This window comes from Melozone crissalis, unplaced genomic scaffold, assembly GCF_028551555.1.
Source record: "Melozone crissalis strain CALT ecotype California unplaced genomic scaffold, PUWL_Pcris_2 ptg000383l_1, whole genome shotgun sequence".
NCBI lineage: Eukaryota > Metazoa > Chordata > Aves > Passeriformes > Passerellidae > Melozone > Melozone crissalis.
In genome coordinates this window covers 147,238-174,116 of record NW_026536123.1, presented here as the reverse complement: position 1 = coordinate 174,116, position 26,879 = coordinate 147,238, and the positions used below count along the sequence as shown (strand labels likewise).

Genomic DNA, 26,879 nt, shown 5'->3' with positions numbered 1-26,879 from the left:
CTCTGGGCTCTGGGCCCAGCACGGGGCTCTGGGCTCTGGGCTCTGAGCCCATCAAGGGGCTCTGGGCCCAGCATGGGGCTCCGGGCCCAGCACGGGGCTCTGGGCTTTGGGCTCTGGGCCCAGCAAGGGGCTCTGGGCTCTGGGCTCTGGGCCCAGCACGGGGCTCTGGGCTTTGGGCTCTGGGCCCAGCACGGGGCTCTGGGCTCTGGGCCCAGCATGGGGCTCTGGGCTTTGGGCTCTGGGCTTTGGGCTCTGGGCTCTGGGCCCAGCAAGGGGCTCTGGGCTCTGGGCTCTGGGCCCAGCACAGGGCTCTGGGCTTTGGGCTCTGGGCTCTGAGCCCAGCACGAGGCTCTGGGCTCTGGGCCCAGCACGGGGCTCTGAGCTTTGGGCTCTGAGCCCAGCAAGGGGCTCTGGGCCCAGCAAGCGGCTCTGGGCTCTGGGCCCAGCACGGGGCTCTGGGCCCAGCACGGGGCTCTGGGCCCAGCACGGGGCTCTGGGCTTTGGGCTCTGGGCCCAGCACGGGGATCTGGGCTTTGGGCTTTGGGCTCTGGGCTTTGGGCTCTGGGCCCAGCACGGGGCTCTGGGCTCTGGGCCCAGCATGGGGCTCTGGGCTTTGGGCTCTGGGCTTTGGGCTCTGGGCTCTGGGCCCAGCAAGGGGCTCTGGGCTCTGGGCTCTGGGCCCAGCACAGGGCTCTGGGCTTTGGGCTCTGGGCTCTGAGCCCAGCACGAGGCTCTGGGCTCTGGGCCCAGCACGGGGCTCAGAGCTTTGGGCTCTGAGCCCAGCAAGGGGCTCTGGGCCCAGCAAGCGGCTCTGGGCTCTGGGCCCAGCACGGGGCTCTGGGCCCAGCACGGGGCTCTGGGCTTTGGGCTCTGGGCCCAGCACGGGGATCTGGGCTTTGGGCTTTGGGCTCTGGGCCCAGCACAGGGCTCTGGGCTCCGGGCTCTGGGCTCTGGGCCCAGCAAGGGGCTCTGAGCCCAGCACGGGGCTCTGGGCCCAGCACGGGGCTCTGGGCTCTGGGCCCAGCACGGGGCTCTGGGCTCTGGGCTCTGGGCCCCCCACGGGGCTCTGGGCTTTGGGCTCTGGGCCCAGCACGGGGCTCTGGGCTTTGGGCTTTGGGCTCTGGGCCCAGCACAGGGCTCTGGGCTTTGGGCTTTGGGCTCTGGGCCCCCCACGGGGCTCTGGGCTTTGGGCTCTGAGCCCAGCACGGGGCTCTGGGCCCAGCACGGGGCTCTGGGCTCTGGGCCCAGCACGGGGCTCTGGGCTCTGGGCTCTGAGCCCAGCAAGGGGCTCTGGGCCCAGCATGGGGCTCTGGGCCCAGCACGGGGCTCTGGGCTTTGGGCTCTGGGCCCAGCAGGGCTCTGGGCTCTAGGCTCTGGGCCCAGCACAGGGCTCTGGGCTCTGGGCCCAGCATGGGGCTCTGAGCTTTGGGCTCTGAGCCCAGCAAGGGGCTCTGGGCCCAGCACGGGGCTCTGGGCTTTGGGCTCTGGGCTCTGGGCCAAGCAAGGGGCTCTGGGCTCTGGGCCCAGCACAGGGCTCTGGGCTTTGGGCCCTGGGCTCTGAGCCCAGCACGAGGCTCTGGGCTCTGGGCCCAGCACGGGGCTCTGAGCTTTGGGCTCTGGGCCCAGCAAGGGGCTCTGGGCCCAGCACGGGGCTCTGGGCTTTGGGCTCTGGGCCCAGCAAGGGGCTCTGGGCTCTGGGCCCAGCAAGGGGCTCTGGGCTCTGGGCTCTGGGCCCAGCACAGGGCTCTGGGCTTTGGGCTCTGGGCTCTGAGCCCAGCAGGAGGCTCTGGGCTCTGGGCCCAGCATGGGGCTCTGAGCTTTGGGCTCTGAGCCCAGCAAGGGGCTCTGGGCCCAGCAAGCGGCTCTGGGCTCTGGGCCCAGCACGGGGCTCTGGGCCCAGCACGGGGCTCTGGGCTTTGGCTTTGGGCTCTGGGCCCAGCACAGGGCTCTGGGCTCTGGGCCCAGCAAGGGGCTCTGAGCCCAGCACGGGGCTCTGGGCCCAGCACGGGGCTCTGGGCTCTGGGCCCAGCAAGGGGCTCTTGACTCTGGGCTCTGGGCTTTGGGCTCTGGGCTCTGGGCCCAGCACGGGGCTCTAGGCTTTGGGCTCTGGGCTCTGGGCCCAGCACAGGGCTCTGGGCTCTGGGCTCTGGGCTTTGGGCTCTGGGCTCTGGGCTCTGGGCCCAGCACGGGGCTCTGGGCTCTGAGCCCAGCACGGGGCTCTGGGCTCTGGGCCCAGCACGGGGCTCTGAGCTTTGGGCTCTGAGCCCAGCACGGGGCTCTGGGCCCAGCAAGGGGCTCTGGGCTCTGGGCCCAGCACGGGGCTCTGGGCTTTGGGCTCCGGGCTCTGGGCCCAGCACAGGGCTCTGGGCTCTGGGCTCTGGGCTTTGGGCTCTGGGCTCTGGGCTCTGGGCCCAGCACGGGGCTCTGGGCTCTGAGCCCAGCACGGGGCTCTTGGATCTGGGCCCAGCACGGGGCTCTGAGCTTTGGGCTCTGAGCCCAGCACGGGGCTCTGGGCCCAGCAAGCGGCTCTGGGCTCTGGGCCCAGCACGGGGCTCTGGGCTTTGGGCTCTGGGCTCTGAGCCCAGCAAGGGGCTCTGGGCTCTGAGCCCAGCAAGGGGCTTTGGGCTCTGTGCTCTGAGCCCAGCACGAGGCTCTGGGCTCTGGGCCCAGCACGGGGCTCTGGGCTCTGAGCCCAGCACGGGGCTCTGGGCTCTGGGCCCAGCACGGGGCTCTGAGCTTTGGGCTCTGAGCCCAGCACGGGGCTCTGGGCCCAGCAAGGGGCTCTGGGCTCTGGGCCCAGCACGGGGCTCTGGGCTTTGGGCTCTGTGCTCTGAGCCCAGCACGAGGCTCTGGGCTCTGGGCCCAGCACGGGGCTCTGAGCTTTGGGCTCTGAGCCCAGCAAGGGGCTCCGGGCCCAGCAAGGGGCTCTGGGCTCTGGGCCCAGCATGGGGCTCTGGGCCCAGCACGGGGCTCTGGGCTTTGGGCTCTGGGCCCAGCACAGGGCTCTGGGCTTTGGGCTCTGGGCTCTGGGCCCAGCAAGGGGCTCTGAGCCCAGCACGGGGCTCTGGGCCCAGCACGGGGCTCTGGGCTCTGGGCTCTGGGCTTTGGGCTCTGGGCCCAGCACGGGGCTCTGGGCTTTGGGCTCTGGGCCCAGCATGGGGCTCTGGGCTCTGGGCTTTGGGCTCTGGGCCCAGCACAGGGCTCTGGGCTTTGGGCTCTGGGCTCTGGGCCCAGCACGGGGCTCTGGGCTCTGGGCTCTGGGCTTTCGGCTCTGGGCCCAGCACGGGGCTCTGGGCTTTGGGCTCTGGGCTCTGGGCCCAGCACAGGGCTCTGGGCTCTGGGCTCTGGGCTTTGGGCTCTGGGCTCTGGGCCCAGCACCGGGCTCTGGGCTCCGGGCTCTGGGCTTTGGGCTCTGGGCCCAGCATGGGGCTCTGGGCTCTGGGCTTTGGGCTCTGGGCCCAGCACAGGGCTCTGGGCTTTGGGCTCTGGGCCCAGCACGGGGCTCTGGGCTCTGGGCCCAGCACGGGGCTCTGGGCTCTGGGCTCTGAGCCCAGCAAGGGGCTCTGGGCCCAGCACGGGGCTCTGGGCCCAGCACGGGGCTCTGGGCTTTGGGCTCTGGGCCCAGCAAGGGGCTCTGGGCTTTGGGCTCTGGGCCCAGCACGGGGCTCTGGGCTCTGGGCCCAGCACGGGGCTCTGGGCTTTGGGCTCTGGGCCCAGCAGGGCTCTGGGCTCTAGGCTCTGGGCCCAGCACGGCGCTCTGGGCTTTGGGCTTTGGGTTCTGGGCCCAGCACGGGGCTCTGGGCCTTGGGCTCTGGGCTCTGGGCCCAGCACGGGGCTCTGGGCTTTGGGCTCTGGGCCCAGCACGGGGCTCTGGGCCCAGCAAGGGGCTCTGGGCTCTGGGCCCAGCAAGGGGCTCTGGGCCCAGCACAGGGCTCTGGGCTTTGGGCCCAGCACAGACTTTGGGGTCCCAGCCCTGCCCCACAGCAGCCCCAAGGCTCCTCCAGAGCTATGCAGCTCTGCAGGTGGGGTCTCACCTGGGGACAGTGAAGGGTGACCTGGTAAATCTCCAGCTGTGTTCTCAGAGGAGGCCACTCAGCAGCTGAAATTGTTTATGAGCCAATGTGTGCAGTGCTGGGTGTGCTGCCCTGCTGGGGCTCAGCCCAGGCCGTGCAGGGGGCAGGGCTGGCCTGGCACCGCTCTCCTGTGCCCTGCAGAGCAGGTGACTGTCGGGCACTGGATCCCCGGCCTGAGCGCGGACCACGAGGATGTCATGGCCGCGCCGGCGCCGCAGAGAGCGCGGCCCAAGTGACCCAAGGTTGTCACTTTCTGAAGGCTCCGGCCTCTCAAAGAGTTCTCCTGTGCTGCTGCACTCCAGTGCTGATGACAGAGAGCGGATCCAGAAAATCAAGCGAGCTGCAGAGGAACTGTTGGTTTTCTGTCTCCCCTCATTTTCCCGGTTTGCCTCCCAAACTTGCCTGGTGCACTGTAAAGCTGGGAGCAACAGGAGCACAGCAAGTGGCTGCTTTATTAAAGGAATTGTGGGTGTTTTCTAAAGGCTCTTGTTGGATTCTGGTTTGGTTTTGACTTTTCCTTTTAGGAATAATGAACTTATTCCTCCATATGTTCCAGCTTGAGCAGTCTTGTGAAGCTTCAGATCAGCCCTGTGGGCTGCTGGGCTTGGGGTGCAGTTCCTGATGGTTGTAGTGGTAATTATCTGCGATTAACCGAATTGGTCATGCACACTGGGTCATTTCAGTGTGTTCACTAACAGAATCCAGCCCTTCCTCTGAAACCTCTGGTGAAACACACCCCTAAGGAATTGGAGAGCAAGTGAGAAGCTTTCTTAGTTTACTTACTTATTTTTCAAAGAAAATGCTCAAAAATCTGCAGTGTTTCCACGCCTTGGTGAGCTGGGAGTAAACTTTTCTTTGTAAAAAGAAAAAACCTGGTGGATATTAAACAGAAAAATTAAGAAACCAACTCCAAACAGAGTTCCTGCATCCACCAGTATTACTGGAGAAGTGCACCCTGACCTTCCCTCACATATTTTTCTTGCAGCAAAAAACAAATATGGGAAATTAAATTTTGTGGGGATATTTTATTTTATTTATTTGTACAGGTGATTATTTTTAATAAAATATTGCCAAACAATACAGTGATTAGAGGTCACATTTTAGATTTCTTGGTGCTGCTGTGGAGACTGAGATAAGGGGTGTATGTTCATTTAGTAATAATCAAAGCACATTTTTAAAAGGGGAAGAGGACTGCAGGAATTTCAATCACAATTATATCACACTGCTTAAACGTCCCTTCACAGCTCTTTGCGCCCATTCCTCCAAGTATTTCCCCTCTAAGAACTTGATACAGGCCAACGCAGTGTCTTTGACTGAGCTTGATGCGTCAGTAACCTTATCTGCAGTTAGGAAGGACGTAATTCGTGATGATAACGGAAGGAAGTAGCAGACCTGTTTGTACAAAAGTAAACGAAACAAAAAAGCCTATGGATTGCAAGCTAGCCATTTTTTTGCAGAGCCTGGATGAGTACCATAGCTTTCATGGATGTGAATAGAAGCACACAGTGCTTGTGAAACTGAAGGCAATAATTTGCAAAAAGCATGCCTTTTTACAGCACCCCAGTGATCTGGTTTCCTCTCTGCTCCCAGGCCCTCCAGCATCTGCAGGTAAATGTACAGAGCAGTGCAGCAAGAAACACTTGTGTATAACATATCAAATATGTGTGCTCTGTGAGCAAACCTGCTGCCCCAAAAAAGGAACTGCAGCCACCAAGCGCTGCTGAAAGTTTTCAGAAATGTGTTTTCTTAAATGGAAAAGTTTTAGCCTTCCCATGGCAAAGAAGATTGGCCATGGGTCCAGAGATGGGAATCAGATTGTGAGATTCCTGGCATATGAAAGTGCAAGCGATGAATTTAATTTGAACTAATTCCTTGGCCTCTGTAGTCAGCGGAAAGACAGACACACCGCCAGAGGCCAGTGCAATGCACATCCTCTAGGGGTGTGTTTTAGAAGTCTGGAGGGGTCGGGGTTCAGGGCTCATTTCTAACAGTCAGATTGGCCAAAGCTGGGCAAGGCAGACTCCACACACACCCAGACTGAACTCCTTTTTTGGAGTCTCAGCTCAGGCGAGGTGACAGCCCCAGGGCAGGGGGACAGGGCAGGGGGCACAGCTGGGCCCTGCAGGGTTACTCACAGTGCAGGAGCAGATGCCGGTCCTGTGAATCTGGAATCCAGAACAGACGTCTTGAGCCCTGTTGTACCCTAGGCGTGCGGGCATCGCCTTGTGCGTCACAGACTTCACCGCTACGATGTAGGGCAAGCTGCAGGGCGGGGACAAGCATCACTGTCACCGTGATATTTTCTGAAAAATCCCTTCACCAGGATTTCTTCTCCTGGGAAGATGAGAAACCTCAGTTTCTCCATGTTTTGCTCCTCTGGAATGTAGCTGGAGATTGTTTATCCAAACATGTGAATTGTTTTTAATTAATGACCACTCACCATCAGCTGTGTCAGACTCTCTGAGTCAATCACGAGCTTTCATTATCATTCTTGTCTAGCCTTCTGATGTATCGTTTCTCTTTTTTTAGTATAGTTTTAGTATAGCATTTCCTTTAATATTATGTTAATATTAAATTAATATTAAATTAATATTAATATTAATATTAATATTAATATTAATATTAATTTAATAATATAATATCATAAAATAATAAATCAGCCTTCTGAGAACATGGAGTCAATTCTCATCTCTCACCTCATCCTGGGGAGACCTCACAACACCACACATCACACCCTTCCTCTTGTTGAAAACATTCATGGGAGTGACAACAACACATCTTTTTCACAGGAGGGCAGAGGAGCTCGGGTGTTTTGCACGATCCTGGCTCAAAGCTGGGCCCCTGCTGAGCCTCAGTGAGGCTTCACACAGAGCCCAGTGCGGGAGACCTCTGTAGCAGCCAGAGAACAATTCCCCACCTTTTCTTTTTAATTTACCCTGCTCTCCTCAGCTCATGTTTACTGCATCAGGGAACAACCCTTACCCAGAGGCTTCACAGTGTGGCCACAGTAAAGGTATCCACACTCATTCAATCCCCTCATGGAGGGGGAAGGCAAGCACAATACAGAGTGCTGCCTTTTAGGGCTAACTGGAAGAATCACTGAATGTGAAAAAGAAACAGAATAGAGGAAGGTAAGATAGACCAAAACGTTCCATTTGCCCATGTTTCACTGTGTAAGAACAAAAGGAGATCTAATAACAATAATAAAACTTTAAAAAGCAGGATATGTTAAACTGAGCAAGGGACTCGGCAGAATTTACAGACACAACAAATGTGTGAGGTTTCAAGAAGTTCCTTGACTAAATAAAAACCCTATAATTACGTGGAATGGGAGTACAAAGTCACTTCAAACAAAGAACAAATAAACTCCCAGCTAGGTGCTTCAGCATACTGACATGCTCTCTGGGACATGAGTTTTTTTCTCCATTTGCCCTTTTGAAATTCTGGCCTATTTGCCCTCCTGGTAGACCACTCCCAAAGAGTCACTGTCAGGGAATCAATACTGGACTATGCTAAAAATTTGTGATGATCTGTATTTATTTCATTGCACCCTAACATTGCAAAGCAAATCTGGCTGTACAAACTCAGGCATCAACCAAGGAATCTCACTCCTTACAAAGCAAAATGCCCTTTTGTCACCCAGTGACAGCTCAAGGTGACAGCACCCCAGACTGCGTCCCCAAAGTGCTCAGAGTTAAAATCAGAGCCATACTCACTCTGCCTGCAACGGCTCCCTTAGGGATACCAGAACGACAAAATCCTTGGGCTGGCGGCCTGCCGTGGGGCCAGACGTGAGATGGTAAATCTTTTCGCTCTGACTCACATCCTCCACGACCTTACATGCTCTGTGAAGACATTTAGCACACACCTCAGGCCCTGTGTGTGCAACTGCAGCTCCTCCAACAAACTCAGTGCAAACAGGCTCATCCTGACACTGGACCGTTCATTTTCATGTTCCAGCAGCAAGGCGGAGAGAGTGAAACATTTAGGTTTTCTGCAACACCTCATCAGCAGGATTTCTTTAGGTTTTGTTTGTTACAAGCTGTAAATTCAGTAGAGTTTGCAGATTTTCAAATATCCCTGAAGTTCCACCCTCAGGTAAAAATCTTTCAGGATGGAATAACTAACTGAAAATGCTTCACCATATCAAATCAGTACAATTTCAATTCAACTGTCTCTAATCACTATTCTACACCATAAAAGGTAAATAAAAAACCCCAAACACCTTTTAGAGCCATTCCAAAACTTGTTTCAAATCATACAAACTTTCAAACATGTTATTTTTTGAAAATATGCATTTTGAAGGACCCCATTTCTTGATTTCTCATTTTGACTGTGAAATTGAGCATCAGTGTCTCCAACAGCACAAACATGAAGGAGTCCAGCTTTTCCCTAATTTTTAAAGCTAGCATGCACAATATATCCACCTCAGTTCTTACTTTAAACTTTTTCTTTTTTTTACTAGTTTTGGGTTTTTGTACAAAAACTTTTAACATACACCTGCCTAGGACTGGAGCAGTGCTTATTTAAGAAAAAGTTGACCTCTGTCCTATCCCTGCCTTTGAATGATACAGAGCATTCAATTCTTTTGAAAAATACAGTGCACTCTGTATTTTGGAACCAGACTAAGCACAAACCAAATTTTACTTCTACACTAAAAAAACCCAAACCCCATATTTTGATTAATAAATGTCTGATGTCAAACTCTTACAACACTTTGTTCCTAACAGGGCAGGGTCTCACAGGATGTGCCTGCGACAGAGGAGAGGAGAGGCCAGGGGGCTCAGAGCCCCACACAAGGACAGGGTCTCACTGGATGTGCCTGTGACAGAGGAGAGGAGAGGCCAGGGGGCTCAGAGCCCCACACAAGGACAGGGTGTCACTGGATGTGCCTGTGACAGAGGAGAGGAGAGGCCAGGGGGCTCAGAGCCCCACACAGGGGCAGGGTGTCACTGGATGTGCCTGTGACAGAGGAGAGGAGAGGCCAGGGGGCTCAGAGCCCCACACAGGGGCAGGGTGTCACTGGATGTGCCTGTGACAGAGGAGAGGAGAGGCCAGGGGGCTCAGAGCCCCACACAAGGACAGGGTGTCACTGGATGTGCCTGCGACAGAGGAGAGGAGAGGGGGCTCAGAGCCCCACACAGGGACAGGGTCTCACTGGATGTGCCTGTGACAGAGGAGAGGAGAGGCCAGGGGGCTCAGAGCCCCACACAAGGACAGGGTGTCACTGGATGTGCCTGTGACAGAGGAGAGGAGAGGAGAGGGGGCTCAGAGCCCCACACAGGGACAGGGTCTCACTGGATGTGCCTGTGACAGAGGAGAGGAGAGGCCAGGGGGCTCAGAGCCCCACACAAGGACAGGGTGTCACTGGATGTGCCTGTGACAGAGGAGAGGAGAGGAGAGGGGGCTCAGAGCCCCACACAGGGGCAGGGTGTCACTGGATGTGCCTGTGACAGAGGAGAGGAGAGGCCAGGGGGCTCAGAGCCCCACACAGGGACAGGGTGTCACTGGATGTGCCTGTGACAGAGGAGAGGAGAGGAGAGGGGGCTCAGAGCCCCACACAGGGACAGGGTCTCACTGGATGTGTTTGTCCCATGTTGGTCGATGGTTGAAATCCAAGAGTAGAAAGGCGGCCATGTGAAATGGCACGTTGACCTCCATCTCCACCTTCATTAACCGAATATCACCCTCCTCGTCAGTAAAGACTTTTATCTGGGAAAAATAAAGGCAGCATGTATTAGAAACAAAGAATTATTACTGTAAATGTTTAGATACATAAATGTTACATAGTTAGGACTTCAGGCAGATTTTCTCAGGAGTTCCTGGGAAATGCCACACCCTTTTGTCCAGGCAAATCAGCCACACCTTGGCTTAGCCCTCTTGCCCTAGAGTAAACGCCCACTTCCCTTTCCAAAATATCCTTCTTTTTCTCCTTTGCTCTCTTCTGTGAAGCAGAGCACCCAGAACTAATGACACTCTGAATAACTACTTAAAATCACAGTTTTGCATCTCTCGTTCCCCACCTGTACTATCTTGCCTTGATTATTTTGGGTCTATTTCTATTCATAGGCCTAAACCCCAAAACAGAGAATTCAAAGGGAATAACCTGTACATCACAATGCACACACAAGAAGGGTTTGTCACCTCCCACAAACCCCATAAAACGGAAGAGGATGGGTACAACAGAGTGTTTAGAATTAGCGAATTTTACTCCCAAATTCATGTGCTTTATTGCCTCTCAAATCCTGAGAAGTTTAACAGATTTGCATTTCCAAGTGATGCAAAATTCATAAGGTTCATCATCACTTTTGAAGGTTTGTTGTTTTGGTTTTCTTTTTCTGCATCAAAAATGAGCAATGTTTTGTTTCTTCTGCATTTCCGCAACAACACAGATTTTGTATTTCTCTGGATTGTCCTATCTTGGAAGAGGAAATAAACCCCAACTTAATCCAGCAAGCACCTTTCTGAAGTAAAGTTTGGTGTAAAATTAAATGCTTAAGAGCTTTAAAAACCATCTACAGGAGGTCTGCATCAATATTCCTCTATGGCACAGAACAGAAATCATGTTGTTCTAGGAGTCTTCTAGACTTGAGAAATCACAAATAAAAGCAGGAGGTGCAGCTGTCAAAACGCCTCTCTGCTAAGTGAACATTGGCAAGGCTGGATTATCTCTGCAGCCTTACAAGCCTTGTGGCTTTGTGTCAAAGACACAAAGAATGCCATTTTTTACCTTCAAAAACTGTCAAGTCAGCTTGGGGTCATTCCAGTTGCAGGGAAAAGGGAACAGATCTGCACTTTAGGATCATTCCCCCTTGTGCAGTCCCTCTCCAGACTTCTGGTACCTCCCCCTTTAGGTACTGGGAGGTGCTTCAAGGTCTCCCCAAAGCCTCCTCTTCCCCAGGAGGAACAACCCCAGTTGTTGTCTCTGCCTGTCTCCAGGAGCTATTTCAAGCTTGCTTTTCCCAGCTCTAAATACAAATACAGAGTTGCTTGCTGTTTATTTGGCACAGCAGTATTTACTGAAATATTTAACCACTGGAACAACCTACACACAGCACTGGCAGCTTTGCCATCACTCGAATTCCTCATGATTTGTATCTGCCCTTATTAAGTATCCTATTGTCTACATGCAAGAGTCACTAAGCAATGTTCCATAGCCTGCAATGCACAGGAGGTCAGAGTAAAATGCTGAAAAAGTCATTTATTGTCCCAAAACACCTCTGGGTTGACACGATCTGGAAGTAAACTGCCAGTCACTAACCCCATTTCAGAAACTCAGCCCTGGCAGACGCCAGGTGTCTCTCCATTTTCTGGAAAACATGCACTGCAACAGGGTTAACACCCTGTTTTCCCTTGCCCGTCTCCTGCTTTTCCTAGCAGCGTCCTCCTCTGCTAGAACTGGTTTACACAGGTGTCCTCACTGATTTTGGGTTTATAACAACCCTTCACAAACAGGGAGGTGCTCTGCTTTCAGATTTCTGTAATTTCTTTTCGGCACTTACATTATCCTCAGAATTGTCCAAGGCTATTTTCCACTTTGTTTTCTCTGCCACGTAGGTCAACGCGGCAATGTTTTTGTAATTCAAGTACGCCTGAAACACAAGACACGTGTCTGTAAATGGAGGGGTAAGGGTACATTTCACTGAACATTGCAGAAATGAGGTGCTCTTTTTCCCCATCATTATGCTTCAACTGCAAACAAATGTTTATTCTCCTTGTAAGGGAAAACACACTTCAGTAGTTTCTGAATTAAAACACTTCCAGTGGCTTCCTGATGCACTCACATGGCTGTTGGCAAAACAATCTTAATTAAAGGACAACAAAACACTATTTTCAGCTTCTCCAGTTATAAAGCTGTGAAGAGCAACTTTGACCACCAGGGAGACAATACAGATAACCTCTCAGACCGCCGAATTAATGGTTTTGTCCATCTTCCTCTTAAGCAATTAGAATCTACTCAAAAATTAACCTCTTCTTTGCTACCAAGCTGGGTCCATCTCGGCAATTGTTTTTCACAGCAGGCTCACAAGCAAAGAAAATGCAAATATAGCCATTCTTTGTGCTTGGCTACAGTGGATGGAGTTCTCATTTAACCACTCCATAAAGGGAATACAGCCTCAGAGTGTTTATGACAGGTTTTGATTTCACAGGAAATAAATCTTAACCAAGCGATTTTTATCATTGTGTGCATATTTACATTTGTTGCTCTGCATAAAAAAAAAAAAAAAAAAAAAAAAAAAAAAAGGAAAAGAAGCTGCTTTAGCTACAAAAACTGGACACTGAAACAGCATTTAATTTATTTATAAATCCACCTAAATTCATCATTCACTACAGGACATGGACACAGTCAGTGGCCCATCATGTCCAAACCAGAGACACTTGGTGCAGGGAATCTGGGAATGAAAATTATTTCCCCTATCTTTCCATTAAGCTATTCCAATGTTCATCTCGCTGGTGCTATCTCTCCCCCCACTTTTAGCACTTACTAAATGGTTTCCAATTTTTCAGACATTCTGTGGCTGGATAAAGACAAAAACCAAAACCCCAAACTACTTCCTCCACAGGAGAATTCAGCTTTTATAACAGCTGGGGATACTGAGGGATAAATCTGCAGGAGACCTTAAGGGACCACTTGTATGCACGCGTTTTAAAGACTATTTTATATCCTTCTATTGAACTCACTCTTAGAGCAGTAGTGAACCATCTACTCCCCCTTTTCAAAAGAGACATTTCACTGTGTTACACATCCATCCATTCCTCACGATTACCACAAAACTTCCGAGGGTCCACCTGTACTGCCACAGCCTGAACAGTTGCTTCACACACCCCAAAAGGTGCACAAATACAGCTTTTTATGCACCTACAGATTACCTTGTTTCTCTCCTCCCACATATCACTGGGCTCTTCTGCTCTGGCGTAAACGATGGACATACTAAAACATAATTAAAAAGAGACAGTAGCATAAACTGGTTCTTTACACATCTGTGTATGCTAGGAAAAATCACTTTCTATAGGTTTAAGTGTCTTTTAAATACAGGTACTTTATCAAGTTTTGGTTTGCAATAACTGCTTTTTCTTTCCAAGAAAGACAGTGAAACACAATAACCTCCAGAGCAAAGCAGCTTTGAGACAAGAAGCCTCTAACAATTTCAGTGCCATTGAAACAAAATTATTTGCAAATGTATGCCATATAACAGTCATATATATGTTAAGGGGAGTTCAATTACTTTATTTAGAGGATTATGAAATTAAGTTTTCAAAATCAAGACCTGCCAGTGACCCAGCTATACCTGCTGAACAGAAATCTCTTCCTCACAGCAGCTTCATAAAATCTTCTCTCATCATCCTGCAGGAAAAGTGAACCAGAGAGCAACAAATCTCATTATTTTAGAACAAAGCCTGAAAAAAGACAACTAAAAATTATTTATTCCAGATGGGCAAATGCCAGAGCAAAAATACAAGCAAATAAAGAGCAATTGTGCAGTGGCCTTTCCACAAGCTAACCCAGAAAACCAGTGGTTTACTTTTTGCCTAAGCAATATTCTCTGAAATTTGAAAAAAAACAATGGGATAGAAGAGTTGTATTATTGCAGCATCCTCCAGGTGCTCTTTGGTCCTAAAGCAGTTGCAGCTGGGCAGTGCACCACACATTCTGCTCTTTCTAAACGTGCCATTCACCAAATAAACTATTAACCTAATTTATCATCATCTGGTGTTCAAAGCACAAAGGGAAATTGTATTTTTCAAAGTCAGTTTCTTCTCTTGGACAGCCTGCAGTGCGCAGTAGTAAACTTACTGCCCCAGTGAGTACATAAGACACCTTGATTAATTTGTCTAGTTCCCATCCTATAAAAAATAAGGTCTCTGATGTTAAAAAATAATTTCATTTCTGCCTACACTGGCTCTCTAAAATTCTTGTAACTGGAGCAGGAGGATTAGTGACAGGTGTTAACACAGCAAATAATTCAACAATAGCAGTCAAACTGCTTCAAGTGCTTCACGAACCACTTTCAGGGAAACATGAACTGAGATCTCCATGTCAAAGCGACTGGAAAGCCCACCCACATCATGGGATTTGATTCCCACAGACTTCTTTATTCACTCTATTTCTCACCTTTGTTAAGGGTTTATAAAAATAACTATTCACCGAATACTTATAAATTTCATCTGGTCAGTGGAACTTGCACGAGAAACAGACAAGTGGAAAAATCTCCTAACACATCAGATTCTTCTTCTCTGTGGTTCTCTCCATCAACCACAGAATCTCTGTCATGAGGATTCTCCACGGAGCCTCTCACTTTTGGAAGACTAAAGCTGACAATAACAAAGCTCGCACTCGAGGGCAAGCACTTCATTTGGAGCTTTTCTCTCCAGCAAGAAGATGCACTGCAGTGCCCTGCTTGGTCCTTGCTTCCCCAGCAAGGCTGTGGTGCCACCCCACTGCTGAGAGCTCACCTGAGTAGTGGGCCTGACCCTGGGGAAGGTGAATGGCTCCCCTTTTTCGTCCAAAGCAGAGAAAGTGAGGAATGCGCTGCAGATGCGCTGCGGTTCCGGGCACTCCTGGGCCCACTCCTCAGCGCTGAAAGCCTCCACACGGACACCAACCTCCACACTGCAAGGACAGGTTAAATAAATCATTGAGCTGCTGCCAGTGGTGCAGAATCAGCCCTGAGACATTCTGGAGAGGACTGCAGTGCCTGCAGGTGTGCAGGAAGCCTGACTCAAATACCGTCTGTAGCATAGCAAATCAATTACTCAATCTGGACAGGCACACCTTTGAAATAAAATAAACGATGGCAGTAGCTAAATAGTGTTACCAAAAATAAGCAATAAATAGAATGCAGTCTGTCAATAAATGCCAAGATGGGAAGATCCTGGCAAGAAGCTGGAATCTTCTGAGGAGTCAGATCTCTGGGAGCAACTCAGCCCTTGAAAATCCCTGATTTTCAGAGGAATATTTATTGTCTGAATTTGCAGGAGTGGGATTTGGTGACAAATGATCTTTAAACTGAGAGTCAGAGAACAATTTCTTTAAAAAAACTTCCACTGATAAAAGTGAAACCAAAAAAAGGGCACATATAGGAAGTTACAGATACAGATACATGCCTCCAAGTCCCACCTGAAAAATAACTAATTGACTAATGAAAATCCTACTGATGAAACGTGAAACACACAGTGTAGGCTGGTGCTGGAGATGCCCAGGGAGACGAGAGATGAGGAGCCTTACCTGCTCTTGAAAGTGTTGTTAACACTGGCCTTGAACAGCAGGCGGTCATACTCAACGGACTGCCGCCAGAATGTGAACCTGCTAATTTCCTTTAGGAATGGCTGTGACCGACAGAGGCGGCTGAAACAGAAACACAGAGAGACAGACCGAAACACAGCTGTGCTAAAATCACAGCCAGCGTGACTGACCACAGAAACAGGGCTTGCAGGACCTGGAAGGTCACTAAATTACACTGATCTACTCCATGCTAGCACGGTCAGCTCCAAGAGCATGTAACTCGAGCTTCAGCCATCATGATACCACTTATGCCATGCTGTTACATTTCCAGCACGTTTTAGAAACGCCAATTAATTCCCACTGCTTGAGACTGCCCTCTCTCAAAGCCAGACCACGAATCCCTTACCTACAGCGTAACCGCTTACCTCACAGTTTCATTGCTTTCTGCAGGACTGCATGGGGAGCAGGCCCCTGAGCAGTGTAAAAATGCCAGACCTTAAGGCCTTTAAACAATTAAAGAAAACCTGAACAGAAGGCTGAGCACCAGGGACAGTGTCCAAGCAATGCCATGTCAAGTTACCTAGTCTTAATATTAGTACTTTTCGCTTGGTTTTAGATGCTTTCTGCTAGTATGATATGAAATGAGAATTAAAAAACCGTCACATGGCTACCAGATGCATTCTGAGTGAAAAGAATATTGTTTCCAAGCTCTCTGGAGCAGGAAAAAATCAGGTTTCTTCATCAGTTCTGCATGTATTCAAAGCCCCTCACTTTCTACTGGGAAGTCTGCGCATCACAGGAAGAGGGGACAATTTACAATATATGACATTTATTTTTGGCAACACATTGCTCTCAGTAAGGAGCCCACGTGCACATCTAGGATAGACTGTTCCATGGTGAGGTTTCCTAAATTTCAAAATACAGTTTTGTAGCACTTCTAGCTTTTAACTCAACTGCACTTTGAAAACTAATGTACCGGTATTTTTAAATGCACACAATTATCTGCAGCTAATTAACTGGCTGGTACATCTCTTCAATAATACATTGGAATTACTTTGTAATTAAATTAAAATAATTTGCTCCTCTGATTTAAAATGCTAAGCGTTGATTTTATTTACAATGTTCACTCTAAAGATGCAAACACAATAATGATGAGGAGAGGAACAAGCCAGAAATCAGGCTTAAATATTAATTTCTTTCTGGAAAAGTACACCCTGAATGCTTTTATTGAAAATGTAAGGAATAAGAAAGTATCCATCAAGTTCAAGCTAATATTACTAATATTCAAATTGTTTTATTGCTATCTGCACAATTTTATGCATTGACCAAAAAAAGGTGGTGGGGAAGTGAGAAGGAGAGTGAGTAACCTTTAAAACGCCCTTAGAATTTTATTTTTTCAGGCTTATCCCTCCTCTCCTGTTCCTCCATCACTGTTTGTGGCCATAGAAACTCTTACCTGGCACCTTCAGAGGTAGGGTCTGAGTGGCCTCACAAAAGGTTCATAGTGAGAGTAGTTACTTCTCCAGCAAAAACTACAACATCTCTGCTTTCAACCAGCCTCTGACACCAGCTATTACTCCTGAAATTCTCAACATGAGTAATCATGTTTGACATGAATTAGTTCAAAGAAAATTTGTCCAGTACTCCATTTGCTGATGTCTCCGTTCCTTTTTTAAATCTAAATGTGACTCCCACAAGGTAAAACTTATCAGATGAAAACAGGTAAATATTCTGAGTCATATTACGGCAAAAATCTGCAGCAGTCCCTTCAAGCCACTGGAATTGCACACGGGGGTAGGGTCAGTGCACTCTGTTGTTACTAAAACAAGTTGTTTATCCAACTACTACAGAAAATCTGTTGTTATCAGTACAACCACTGGATACAAATCAAAACCACAGGAATAATGAATGGAGAAGTCATTTGATTATTAAAGATAAAAAGGGAAAACATATCTAACGTCCCTGCAGTGCATTAGGTCACTCGGTATGCAAGGAGAATTCAGACTGAAACTTGAGTGCTGCTTCCAAAGAAGTTTTGTGCAGTGCCCAGGAACAGGAAGGGAGACAAACAAGGGTTGGACTCCAGGGAAGAGGAATTAAGTGATTATGTGCCTGGGTCACACTGGCAGGCAGCGTCACAAAATATATTTTGTTCTCTTCACCTGAAGATGCCCGAGCTCTTTAAACTGCTAAAATTGTTGCAAGCCATAGGATGTGCAACTCAGAGGGACAGAAAGGTCAAGGGACTTGCTGAGGGTTGTGCATCCATTCTGTGCACACACCAACCAAACAGAGCCTGTTTATGTGGGTCCTTTTTCTCTGACTTATTTGTCTTCTGGCATCACGAGGATCTGCAGACTAAGTTCTGGCAGGCTGTTCCTTTTTGGATGCCACTTGATGCAGGGTGAGCATTGGTTTGATCCTGGTTAAACAACTAACTTTGTTTCTAAAGCACTGCACCAGGCACAAGGAGAGCAGGTTTCCGTTCCTGTATCCAATGTTAGCCTTCTGCAAAGATTCCCAGAAAGGTAACACAGCCTCTTTTGCCTTAGGCTCTGTATGTGTAACAGAATAATGCCTGAGTCTCAGTGGCATGGCATGCTGTGGGAGACGGACCACTTAAATAGTTCAAAGGCCTCCTGTCATGTGAGGAGGAAGACAAGTCACAAAGGCCTGGGTCTGTATTCTTCATAAAATAAATCCCTGTGAAACCTTGAACGTTAAAAGCACATCCACTTAGAACCACATGCAGAGACAATGCTGGAGGAAAGTACCTTGCTGAGATGCTTGCCACCATCTGTATCCAATCCATTATCTGTCCAGCAGAGGTGTTCCCTTGTTGGGTTGTGTGCGAAGGCAGGACAAGCTCCATGCTCTGGACATAGGTGTGCTCGGTTGAAATGGCCTGTTCATCTTTAGAAAGATCTGAAACAGAGCAGCAATGAATCAATGAATGCTTTCAGAAGAAAGCACACCCAGTGAAGAGAGCAGCTTGTTCAGACTCAGCAAAAAGACGACAAACAGAAAGGCACAGAAGAGCCTTGTGGTTTGCAAGGGAAGCAATAAGAAGCTGGACGTTTTCTCTGTTCTCCCAGGAGCTGCTACTGCCAGCCCTCAGCGCATGCCCACATCCCTGTACCAGGGGCAGTTCTGTGCCATTTTTGTCAGGGGCAGTTCTGAGTCCCTGTGTCAGGACAGTTCTGTGTCCCTTTGTCAGGGGCAGGTCCTGCAGGGGAGCAGCAGCTGAAGCCCCAGCGTGTGCTGGCTTTCAGGGGCTGTCAGAGCAGTTCAGCACCAACTCAAATGTCTGTCAAAGACTCTGCACTGTGTTTGATGGGCACCCCTACAGGTGTGTTGAATTAAGACTAGAGCAGGACTTATTTCACCTTCTTACAAATTTTTAATTGCCTGAGATAACACCTGCGCGAAATGACTGAAATGAGGATCTGAACCGCCTTGTATTACCCGAACAATTCTGATGTCACTTTCAAGTGTTCAGCCTTGCATCCTCACGCTAATCTCAATTCTTCTCGGTCGTGTTTCACAGGAAAAGATTTAGGCATGAGATTACATCAAGTAATTTTAAAAGTGCCTATCTGTGCTAGGAGCTGCTTGACCTGAATTGTGCTTTTGACTTGTGGCATAATTAGCTAACTTTGTGATTATGTAAGTGTGTGGACACATATGACTGACTTGTACTTTGGACCTACTCAAGGTGTTCCCTAAGATCCACTCGTCAAACAAACCTCACTTTCAGGGTATGATTTGTACATGTGCTGCTCCCTAGCAGCCTTTACACACAATGTTCTCTCCTCTCTTCTCCCACTCTGCTTGTTCTGTCTCCTTAAGGAGGTGAATTAGTGCTACAATATATAATATCCTTCAAAGAAATTTCCAGGAAAGGCAGTGGAGACAAAACCCATCAACCTCTGATTTGTCACTCAGGTTATTAAACTGCAACCCTGTGGGACAGTTACCATGAAGACAAATAGCTTGTTTTCTTGTTCTACGAAGTCTTACTAAATTGTTAAGGTTAGATTTTTGTTTATAACAGGTTTAATCTCTCCTCAGTAAAACCACACAATGCCTGTTATTTATACATGGAGCTACAGCTCAGATTTTCCAAATACCAGCATATTTTCCTAACTGCTTTGAGTAATTTCTTTTGTGAGGGAACACAACAACTTACAAGCACAACTTTCTTTAAGAACAGAAATTACTACCATAAATAACGAGGAACCTGTTTCTTTGTTCAGTTCTTCTAACTTTTTTACCTGTTTTGACCTCCACATAGTGAAACTTCTGCTTGCTGGGAATCATCTCAGGGCATAAACATAGTTCTTACTTTCCTTTCTGGCAAAGACATGGCCATAAGCCTGAATGAATGTCCTGCTTCTGTCCACATCACAACTAGTGTCACAGAAGTTTATTTACTGCTGTAAACCTGTGAAACCTCACACACAGAACCACATGAAGATCTGCATTTCACATCTATTTAATGCACACCTGGCCTTCAACCCTGTGTTTTTACATCTGGACTTTCTGAGAGACAAAGAAATACCACTCTGTTAGAGTAACTGCCTAACACACCTCTGGCACCTCTACCCACAAATCTGGCACAGACTTTTCTACCTGACACCACAACCCCAAGGAGATGCTTTGCCTGCTTTTTTCCTTCCTTCCAGCTGCTCATAAGTGTTTGTTCCACCTTCTGTGCTGAGTAGAAAACTCACCTTCCTTACTGCTCTCCTGCATCACCTTCTGAAGGACCTTCGAATAGTCCCTACGGAATATGCTCCTGTCCAGAGACAGGAAGTACTCCAGGTAGTCTTCTTCAGACCGAAGCTCTATGGGTTTTGGCTCAATCTGTGCAAATGGAGAGGAAAAAAATACAACAATTCTGAATGTCACAATTGTAACAAAGTGCACTTTGAACTTTAAATGGCATCAGCATTTTCTACAGCTTGTTGCGGTGTGTCTTGAGCTTCTGGGTCCCTTTCCCAGGTGTGCCTATACCTCTCTCCCTTCCCCCTTGCCCCCATGCTGAGTGAGTCCTGTCAATCAGGCTCAACATTCCAGTGAGGTGTCCTGTGGTTGGTCAAGTTCAAAAGATGCCCCTATGCCCAGGGGTCATTGGCCAGTCTGGGTGTCGTCCCCCCCGCTGAGACCCAGCCCCCCTCACCTGGTTGGGTGGCTCACCTGTACCTCCCCTCCCCCTGTCCCTGAGCTTAAAAGGTTAATGAGACCATGCGGTTCTATTCTGCTGGAGCAGCTGCTGCCGTCCAGACCTCTGTAACCATGGAATAAACTTCTGGACATTGAACCCTGCAGCGGAATCCTCTCCTTTTTCTCTTCACCATCGCCAGAAGCTCTCTCTCCTGAGGTAAACGGAGTTCCTGACAAGCCTGGACTTGCTCAGTGCCCAGCTGCAATCTCCAGCAGCCAAGGTATCTCTGGGGTGATTTACACCACAGTTGCTGCCTTTGGCCCAGCAGCGAGGGTCAGACTGGCCCAGGCACAATCTAACTGGTAATATTGGGATTTCTATTCCAATACAGCTTTTTCCTATCAGCTGTCCAAGATGACCAGTTCAATAATACAACTAACATGGGGTATAAAGTTCAAGAGATTCTGCATTATCCTTTCAGAATCATTCATTAAAACTCAATGACAAAGTGCTTTTAGCTTCTGAATACAAACATCCATGACAGCACACAGTGTTGAAGACAGTTCTCATTTAAGAAAAAAAACAAGAAATAAAAAAGACAGGAAAAGATGAACTTAATATGAAGGTTTGAGGATAGAATTTTGGAACCAGAAAATAAATACAGTTGCACTGGTCAGTGGTGTCAGTGCAAATTCCTGTGTATTTCAGTTCAATGACAAACTGCATCCAAAGCAAATGTAGTAATTTAAAGAAAATTACTCCATGTGGATAATTACACCACAGGTGACACTGAACAATCACTTGTGAGATTTGTCTAGAAGGCCTAGCCTCAGAAGCATTAAAATAATGCACAAAGCAGTGCACCACAGACAAATTCAACATTTTGTGTCTTGCAGTGCAGCCACTAATGTTTCTCAGCCTTTGACTCTTCCCTCTAACCCTCTTCCAGATTCGCTGCCTCCTTTCCAGCCCTTTTCAAGAGCTTCCTAGATTCTCCCATGTGGCCCAGTTAAAATATTAAGAGGGTGGTTATATTGACATTCTCTCTGTTCAACCTTAGAAACAGTTGTTTAGAAAAGTGGATTTGAAAAAAATATTCTTCAATGTCTCTGAGATTTTAGTTTGTCATGGAATTTGAACTGAACTCTCAAACTCCCTCTGGGACATTCCTGTCTTAAGCCTAATCTTAGTTAATCATCACCAATTCAATCCTGAATTAATGTCCCCAGAAATTTGGGCAAAAGGTGAACTGGTTTATGTTATGAGTATGATATCAAAGTAGGAACAAACAATTCTTACTTGATAACATTTTAGTGCTATCAGAAATTTAGCCATTAGCCTTTCAGAGACAAGAGCTGGGCTTTAGTTTTAGCAGAACTGCTCCAGTCTGTTTCTTTTCCAAACTGTGGCACATCCTCACAGAAGAGAGAGCAGTAGTGATTGGATGTATTAATTGCTCACGGGATGACTCTGCCAATCTCCAGTGGATGTTTATGACAGCCAGATGTGCTGTCATAACACATGCAGTCAGACAGGAAAGTCAGATCCACGATGTCACATTCAAGAAAGCAGAATTTTAAATGCAAAGGGAGTTTTTTTTTAGGAGAGTCTGAGGAGTGTCTGGCCTTCTCTACAAGAAAATTCTAAAAAGATTGTGCCTGTCTGGCACAGTGATGTGAAGGCCAATGGTACCATGACTGATTTCCAAACACTGGGGAGAAGAAACAACCCTGGTGTGAAAACCAATCAACATAAATGGCAAAGAACCAATTTCGATTGGAAGTGAGCTTAAAAATAATGACTTCTGTCTGAACAACCTCCCCAAGAGGGGAAGTAAAAGATAAAAGAGCCCACTCTGCAATCAACTTCTGAAAAGGAGAGAGACTCACAAGGATCTCCCTTTCACGGCTTGCCTCCGTCAAAACTGCAGGCCTCAAAGATGTCACTTCTATAATGAACAAATGTGCAAAAGGAGATGGAAATAGAAATGGAAACAATAACAATAAAACAATAACAATAATAATAATAATAATAGTAATGACAGCAGCAACAACAACCTAACCATTTCAGAGAAACAAATTAGAAATAAACCTCCAGACTCTATCTGAAAAAGTCTGAACTTAGTGCTTTTTTCCTATCACTGATCAGAATAAACAGTGCTTCTGCTGTGTTACACGACCAGAAAAGGTGGGTTATTTCACAGAAACTCAGTCACTCCAAGCTTAGGAGAAAGCAGGAAAAATACCTTTTCAGCACCAGCTGGTTTGGCCTCATATGTTGCATATGCCATAGTCACAATCTTTTCATACTTCGTTACAACATCCTCTACTGTCACCTCTATGCCAACCTATGAGGAAGAAGGTGGTGGAAGAAGGAGACAAAAGAAGTATTTACATCATAGTCAACTGATTTGAGACAATACAGTGCAGTTTTTATCAGTCCCTTACACCCAAAGCAAAAAGGTAAAAAACCTGCTCTAATCACTAATACATATCTGGCGATCACAATATTCAGTCAACCCTGAAAGGTTTTTTAGTACCACAACTTTTATGTTTGTTTAGCATCACTTGTAGGGTAAAATTACAAGACCAGGAAAGACACTTAAACGTAGTTTTATGGATATTATCTTCCGTTTTCTTCTGTGGCATTCAGAGCCCCCATCTGAATGAGTTTCTAAGGTCTGTACGTGCAAAAAAAGTGTGTTTAGGGGTGCAAAGCAAAATGAAACACTTGCACGTGAAACATTGGATTCGATCCTGTGGCATAGGCCTGACACACACCAAAATTCTGATTTTTTCTAATTTTTAGAAACTTTTGGAATACATTACCTGTGAGATGCATCACTCCCATTCATAACGATGGGAGTGCACAAAAAGCACCCCCAAAGTTCAGTTCTGATTTGAAGTGATCAGGCAAGGCATTGCATACTGCCTGCAGTATGAAGATTAAGATCATGTGTACACCTGAGATACGTACATTTGTATCAAAAGTTTCAAAAATGCTTTGAACTTCACCTATTCTGTGGATCTGGCCTGGACCAACACCACCTCTCCCATCCTGCCCACTCCACCTGCCAAAGGCTTCAATTCTTTGGGGCCCAGCTGCTACTCTGACATGGATCATTTAACAGGAAACACACAACTGTAGCACTCTGAAAGCAGTGCCATTGGGCAGTGTCATTGTTCAGATATCTGCAGATATCTGGAGCAAATAAACCTGGAGCCACGCTGTGCTCCTCTGCTGCTCCCAACTCTGCTCTATTCCTTCAATATCTTTAGAAAAAAGAGTGCTGATCTCTTACCTCTATGCGGGCTTTGACTTGTATGTTCACCTTTGCTCTGATGGCAAGAATTTCTCCAACCCTGTTAAGAAGAGTAAGACCTTATAGCAGGCAAACATGCAGCTTTATAAGGGCTTGAGTTTGCCTCTCTGTGTACTCCTAAAAGTGGTGAAGAACATCTCATTAATCAGTCTGTGTCTTCCACACTGCACTGAGAATTCACTGAAGAAAAGTGAATTTTTCACTGTTCAATTCAACACTGTTATTCTCCAGTCAGACTTGGTCAATAAAATTAGAGCCACTGCACAACCTTAATGGCAACATTGCTTCTCTCTGCCGGTGTCTGAATGGCAGCAGGTGTGCTCAGGCACAGCCAGGAGTTCTGGCTTTGCTCACAAGCACATCCTGCAGAAATCACGGAGTCCATACAGCTGCAGGAGCACTCAGACACACTCCACAAGCACCCCTGGCACACAGGGGTGTGCACATGAGTAGATAACTCCAGGGAAAAAGTGCTCTTGGAGGGGGAAAGAATTCATGTTCCAAGTCTTGGCCAAGAACAGGACTGAGGTAAAGGCTTACTTAAATTGCTTATTCCACTGCAGAAGTAGGATGGGAAATGGGAAATGGGAAATGGGAAACAGGAAACCTGCTCTTCCAGAGGACCTGACAGGAACAACAAACTAGACAGCAATTTTCTTTTTCTTGTTCTCACCCAAGAAACCCAAGGTGGAATCCTTTGGGTGCACAGGGCAGGGGAAATGGTCAGTGCAAAGAACCAAGGCCAGCTGCAGGTGCACAGCCCTCATTAGCCTCTGCAGGAGATGCTCAGAAGCAGTTTTTGCATTATTTATTGCAAAGAAAAAGCACAACTCTTAAGGCAATTGTTCCCAACTGCACAGCTAAGGGAGCCACCAGCTCCCTCCCAGATAGGAGAGTGGTCAAAGCTACAGATTTGCAGGGGCAGAAGTCACACAACACCACACTTCCACTTAAAACTATCAGAAATTTACCAGAATGAAGTGACTATCATTCACAGACAGAAGACTAACAACATTTAAATAAATGCAATTTAAAATCAGAGGTATCAATTTAAAATCAGCAGTTCAGTAATACACTGAACTGCTGTGTATTACAGGAGGATGGAGAGGTTATCATGGTATAAAGATAAGTTTTGAACTATATAGATGTGTGACAATTTCTCTTTACATAATAAACACAGAAGACTTAATCCCTGCAGAAGATTTAGTCACCTGGCTTAGGTAAATAAACCTTCCAGTAAGCCACTTACTTAAACTATTTTATTAATTTACCAGAGAGAGAAGCAAGAGTTCTTTTATTTATGCAAGATGTTTGTATAATGAACTAGATGTGGCAAAATTGAGGAAATTGCACAGTAAACTACATGAAGGATGTTAGGGATGACCTGGCAGAGAAAAATAATTTCTTAAATAATTTCTTTCACAGTTACAAGATTGGTACCTGAAACTCTTATTACAAATGGAACATTGGTATTACAAGTGAGAGAAGAAATAGAAATATTCAGAAACAAATTTGGAAGGAAAAGTAAAAACACAGAGCAAATCAAGACAAGACAAACACTTCAATATTGTGAAACAGACCGAGAAATTCTCTTTTGAGTTCCAGATTTGGTACGATCACGTTCTCTTCTTTGTCACTGGCTTTAGTTCTCATTCTAATGGGCATTGCCCTAACAGTCTCAAGTCTGAGCGGATGCTTATTTTACACTTATGAACAGTTTTTAACTGCCATCAGCCAGCGTTGCTCTTTTCACAGCCACAAAAACTGCATGTGCACTGTCCCCTGCAACCAAGCCTATCCTATCTAACCTCTCCTTAATTCCTAGATTGCCCTGTGTGAAACCACACTAAACCCAGAAAGTAATGGCTTCAGCTTTCTGTAAAGGTATGCGTTAGGAATAAAGGGCCTATTTCCTCTGCCACTGAAAACCATGAGAAATGGTAAAACAAGTTCAGTCCTCTGTTATTTGTAGACTCAGTTAATTCAGTGCTCAGTGAATGTAAAACATTTATCTTTTTTATAAAATAGCTGAAAGAGACAGATGTTAAGTGAACCGAAAGAGACCTTGCAGCAATAAAAACACTGGTAACAGTAAGTTTTATAGGTAGCATTGCTTATTTAACAGAGATAAGCAGAACTGATAAGCCGGAGCCAGATGCTATCAGTTTCTCACCAGGCATCCCAACTGCCAAGTGAAGTTAACAAGAGTTTATTTCTGCCCTGTGAGATGGATCTGCTCTCTGCATGGGTCAGGTTACAGGTAGAAAAGAGCAGTTTTGAGACTCAGCCCTGTGGCTGTCCACGAGTCTGCTGTCTCCCATTTTATAATGCCTCAGTTTATCTCTGCCAAATAAGAGCCTGCAGAAGGGAAACATCTGAGTGCTGTCAGCTGGTTTGTACCTGGCAGTGTCTCCGAACACAATTTCATCCATGGACTCTGTCGTGCAGGGCACACCGGCATGTTTCTCAGCTTCAAAAGAGACACAAGGACACAGTTAGCACTCTGCACCTGCAGCAGGCACTCGCCCCTGCGCTGGTGCCTGACAGGCCAGGCACCAGGTCCGTCTTCTTCGTGTGAGGGACCAATGCAACTCTGCAATGAGACCCTTAGGAAAAAACAGAAGCTAAGTAAGATTAAAGTTTACATTTTTTGTAACGATTCTGTTGTAAAGGGTGTTTGTATTTATGGGTAACATCAGGAGATGAGACTAGACGATAGTGACTAACTCACTCAGTTAGAAAACTGTCATCGAAGGTCTTTCTCTAAAAATGAACTCTCAGACACGTACCTGCCAGCCAGGCGACCTGCTCCATCCACCGCAACAGTGTCCCCGAGTCCAGCTCCCCGTGGCCATCGGTGTCGGCCGCCAGTACCTTGCGGTACACACATAAGGCCGACTTCCACGCCCACCGCCTCAGACGCGGGAGGGAACCCGCGCGCGCGGCCGGCGCGCCACGGCGCCGGGCGGCCGCGCCAGCGAGGAGGGGGTCGCTGCGCACCCGCCGGACGGGGGGCAGGGAGCCGGTTCTCCGGAGGCGGCCGGGGACAAGTGCCACAACGCTCCGGGCGCCTGGGACCCGCAGCTGCTGCAT

General features: G+C 47.8%; 1 protein-coding gene across 1 annotated transcript; it reads right to left on the bottom strand.

The window, feature by feature from the left end:
* Positions 1–4,078: 4,078 nt before the first annotated feature.
* Positions 4,079–26,879, bottom strand: LOC128950046 (acetyl-coenzyme A thioesterase-like). Its single transcript, XM_054294919.1, has 15 exons — positions 26,576–26,879; positions 26,187–26,256; positions 23,766–23,826; positions 22,710–22,811; positions 20,031–20,163; positions 18,072–18,222; positions 15,301–15,420; positions 14,529–14,685; positions 13,364–13,419; positions 12,945–13,005; positions 11,576–11,665; positions 9,652–9,785; positions 7,790–7,918; positions 6,209–6,335; positions 4,079–4,483 (listed from the first exon to the last, which is right to left on the bottom strand). The coding sequence occupies exons 1-15, from the start codon at positions 26,877–26,879 to the stop codon at positions 4,079–4,081; spliced, it is 2,100 nt and encodes a 699-aa protein (XP_054150894.1).

What these genes read in the sequence shown, in the direction of transcription:
- LOC128950046 (XM_054294919.1), bottom strand. Translation starts at nt 26,879, where the DNA reads ATGCAGCAGCTGCGGGTCCCAGGCGCCCGGAGCGTTGTGGCACTTGTC. An exon ending in GTGGCAAGCATCTCAGCAAG is followed by an intron (nt 15,421 to 18,071) that starts GTACTTTCCTCC and finishes TTTCTGTTTCAG; the next exon opens with CCGCCTCTGTCGGTCACAGC. An exon ending in ACATGGGACAAACACATCCA is followed by an intron (nt 7,919 to 9,651) that starts GTGAGACCCTGT and finishes ATGTCTTCACAG; the next exon opens with AGCATGTAAGGTCGTGGAGG.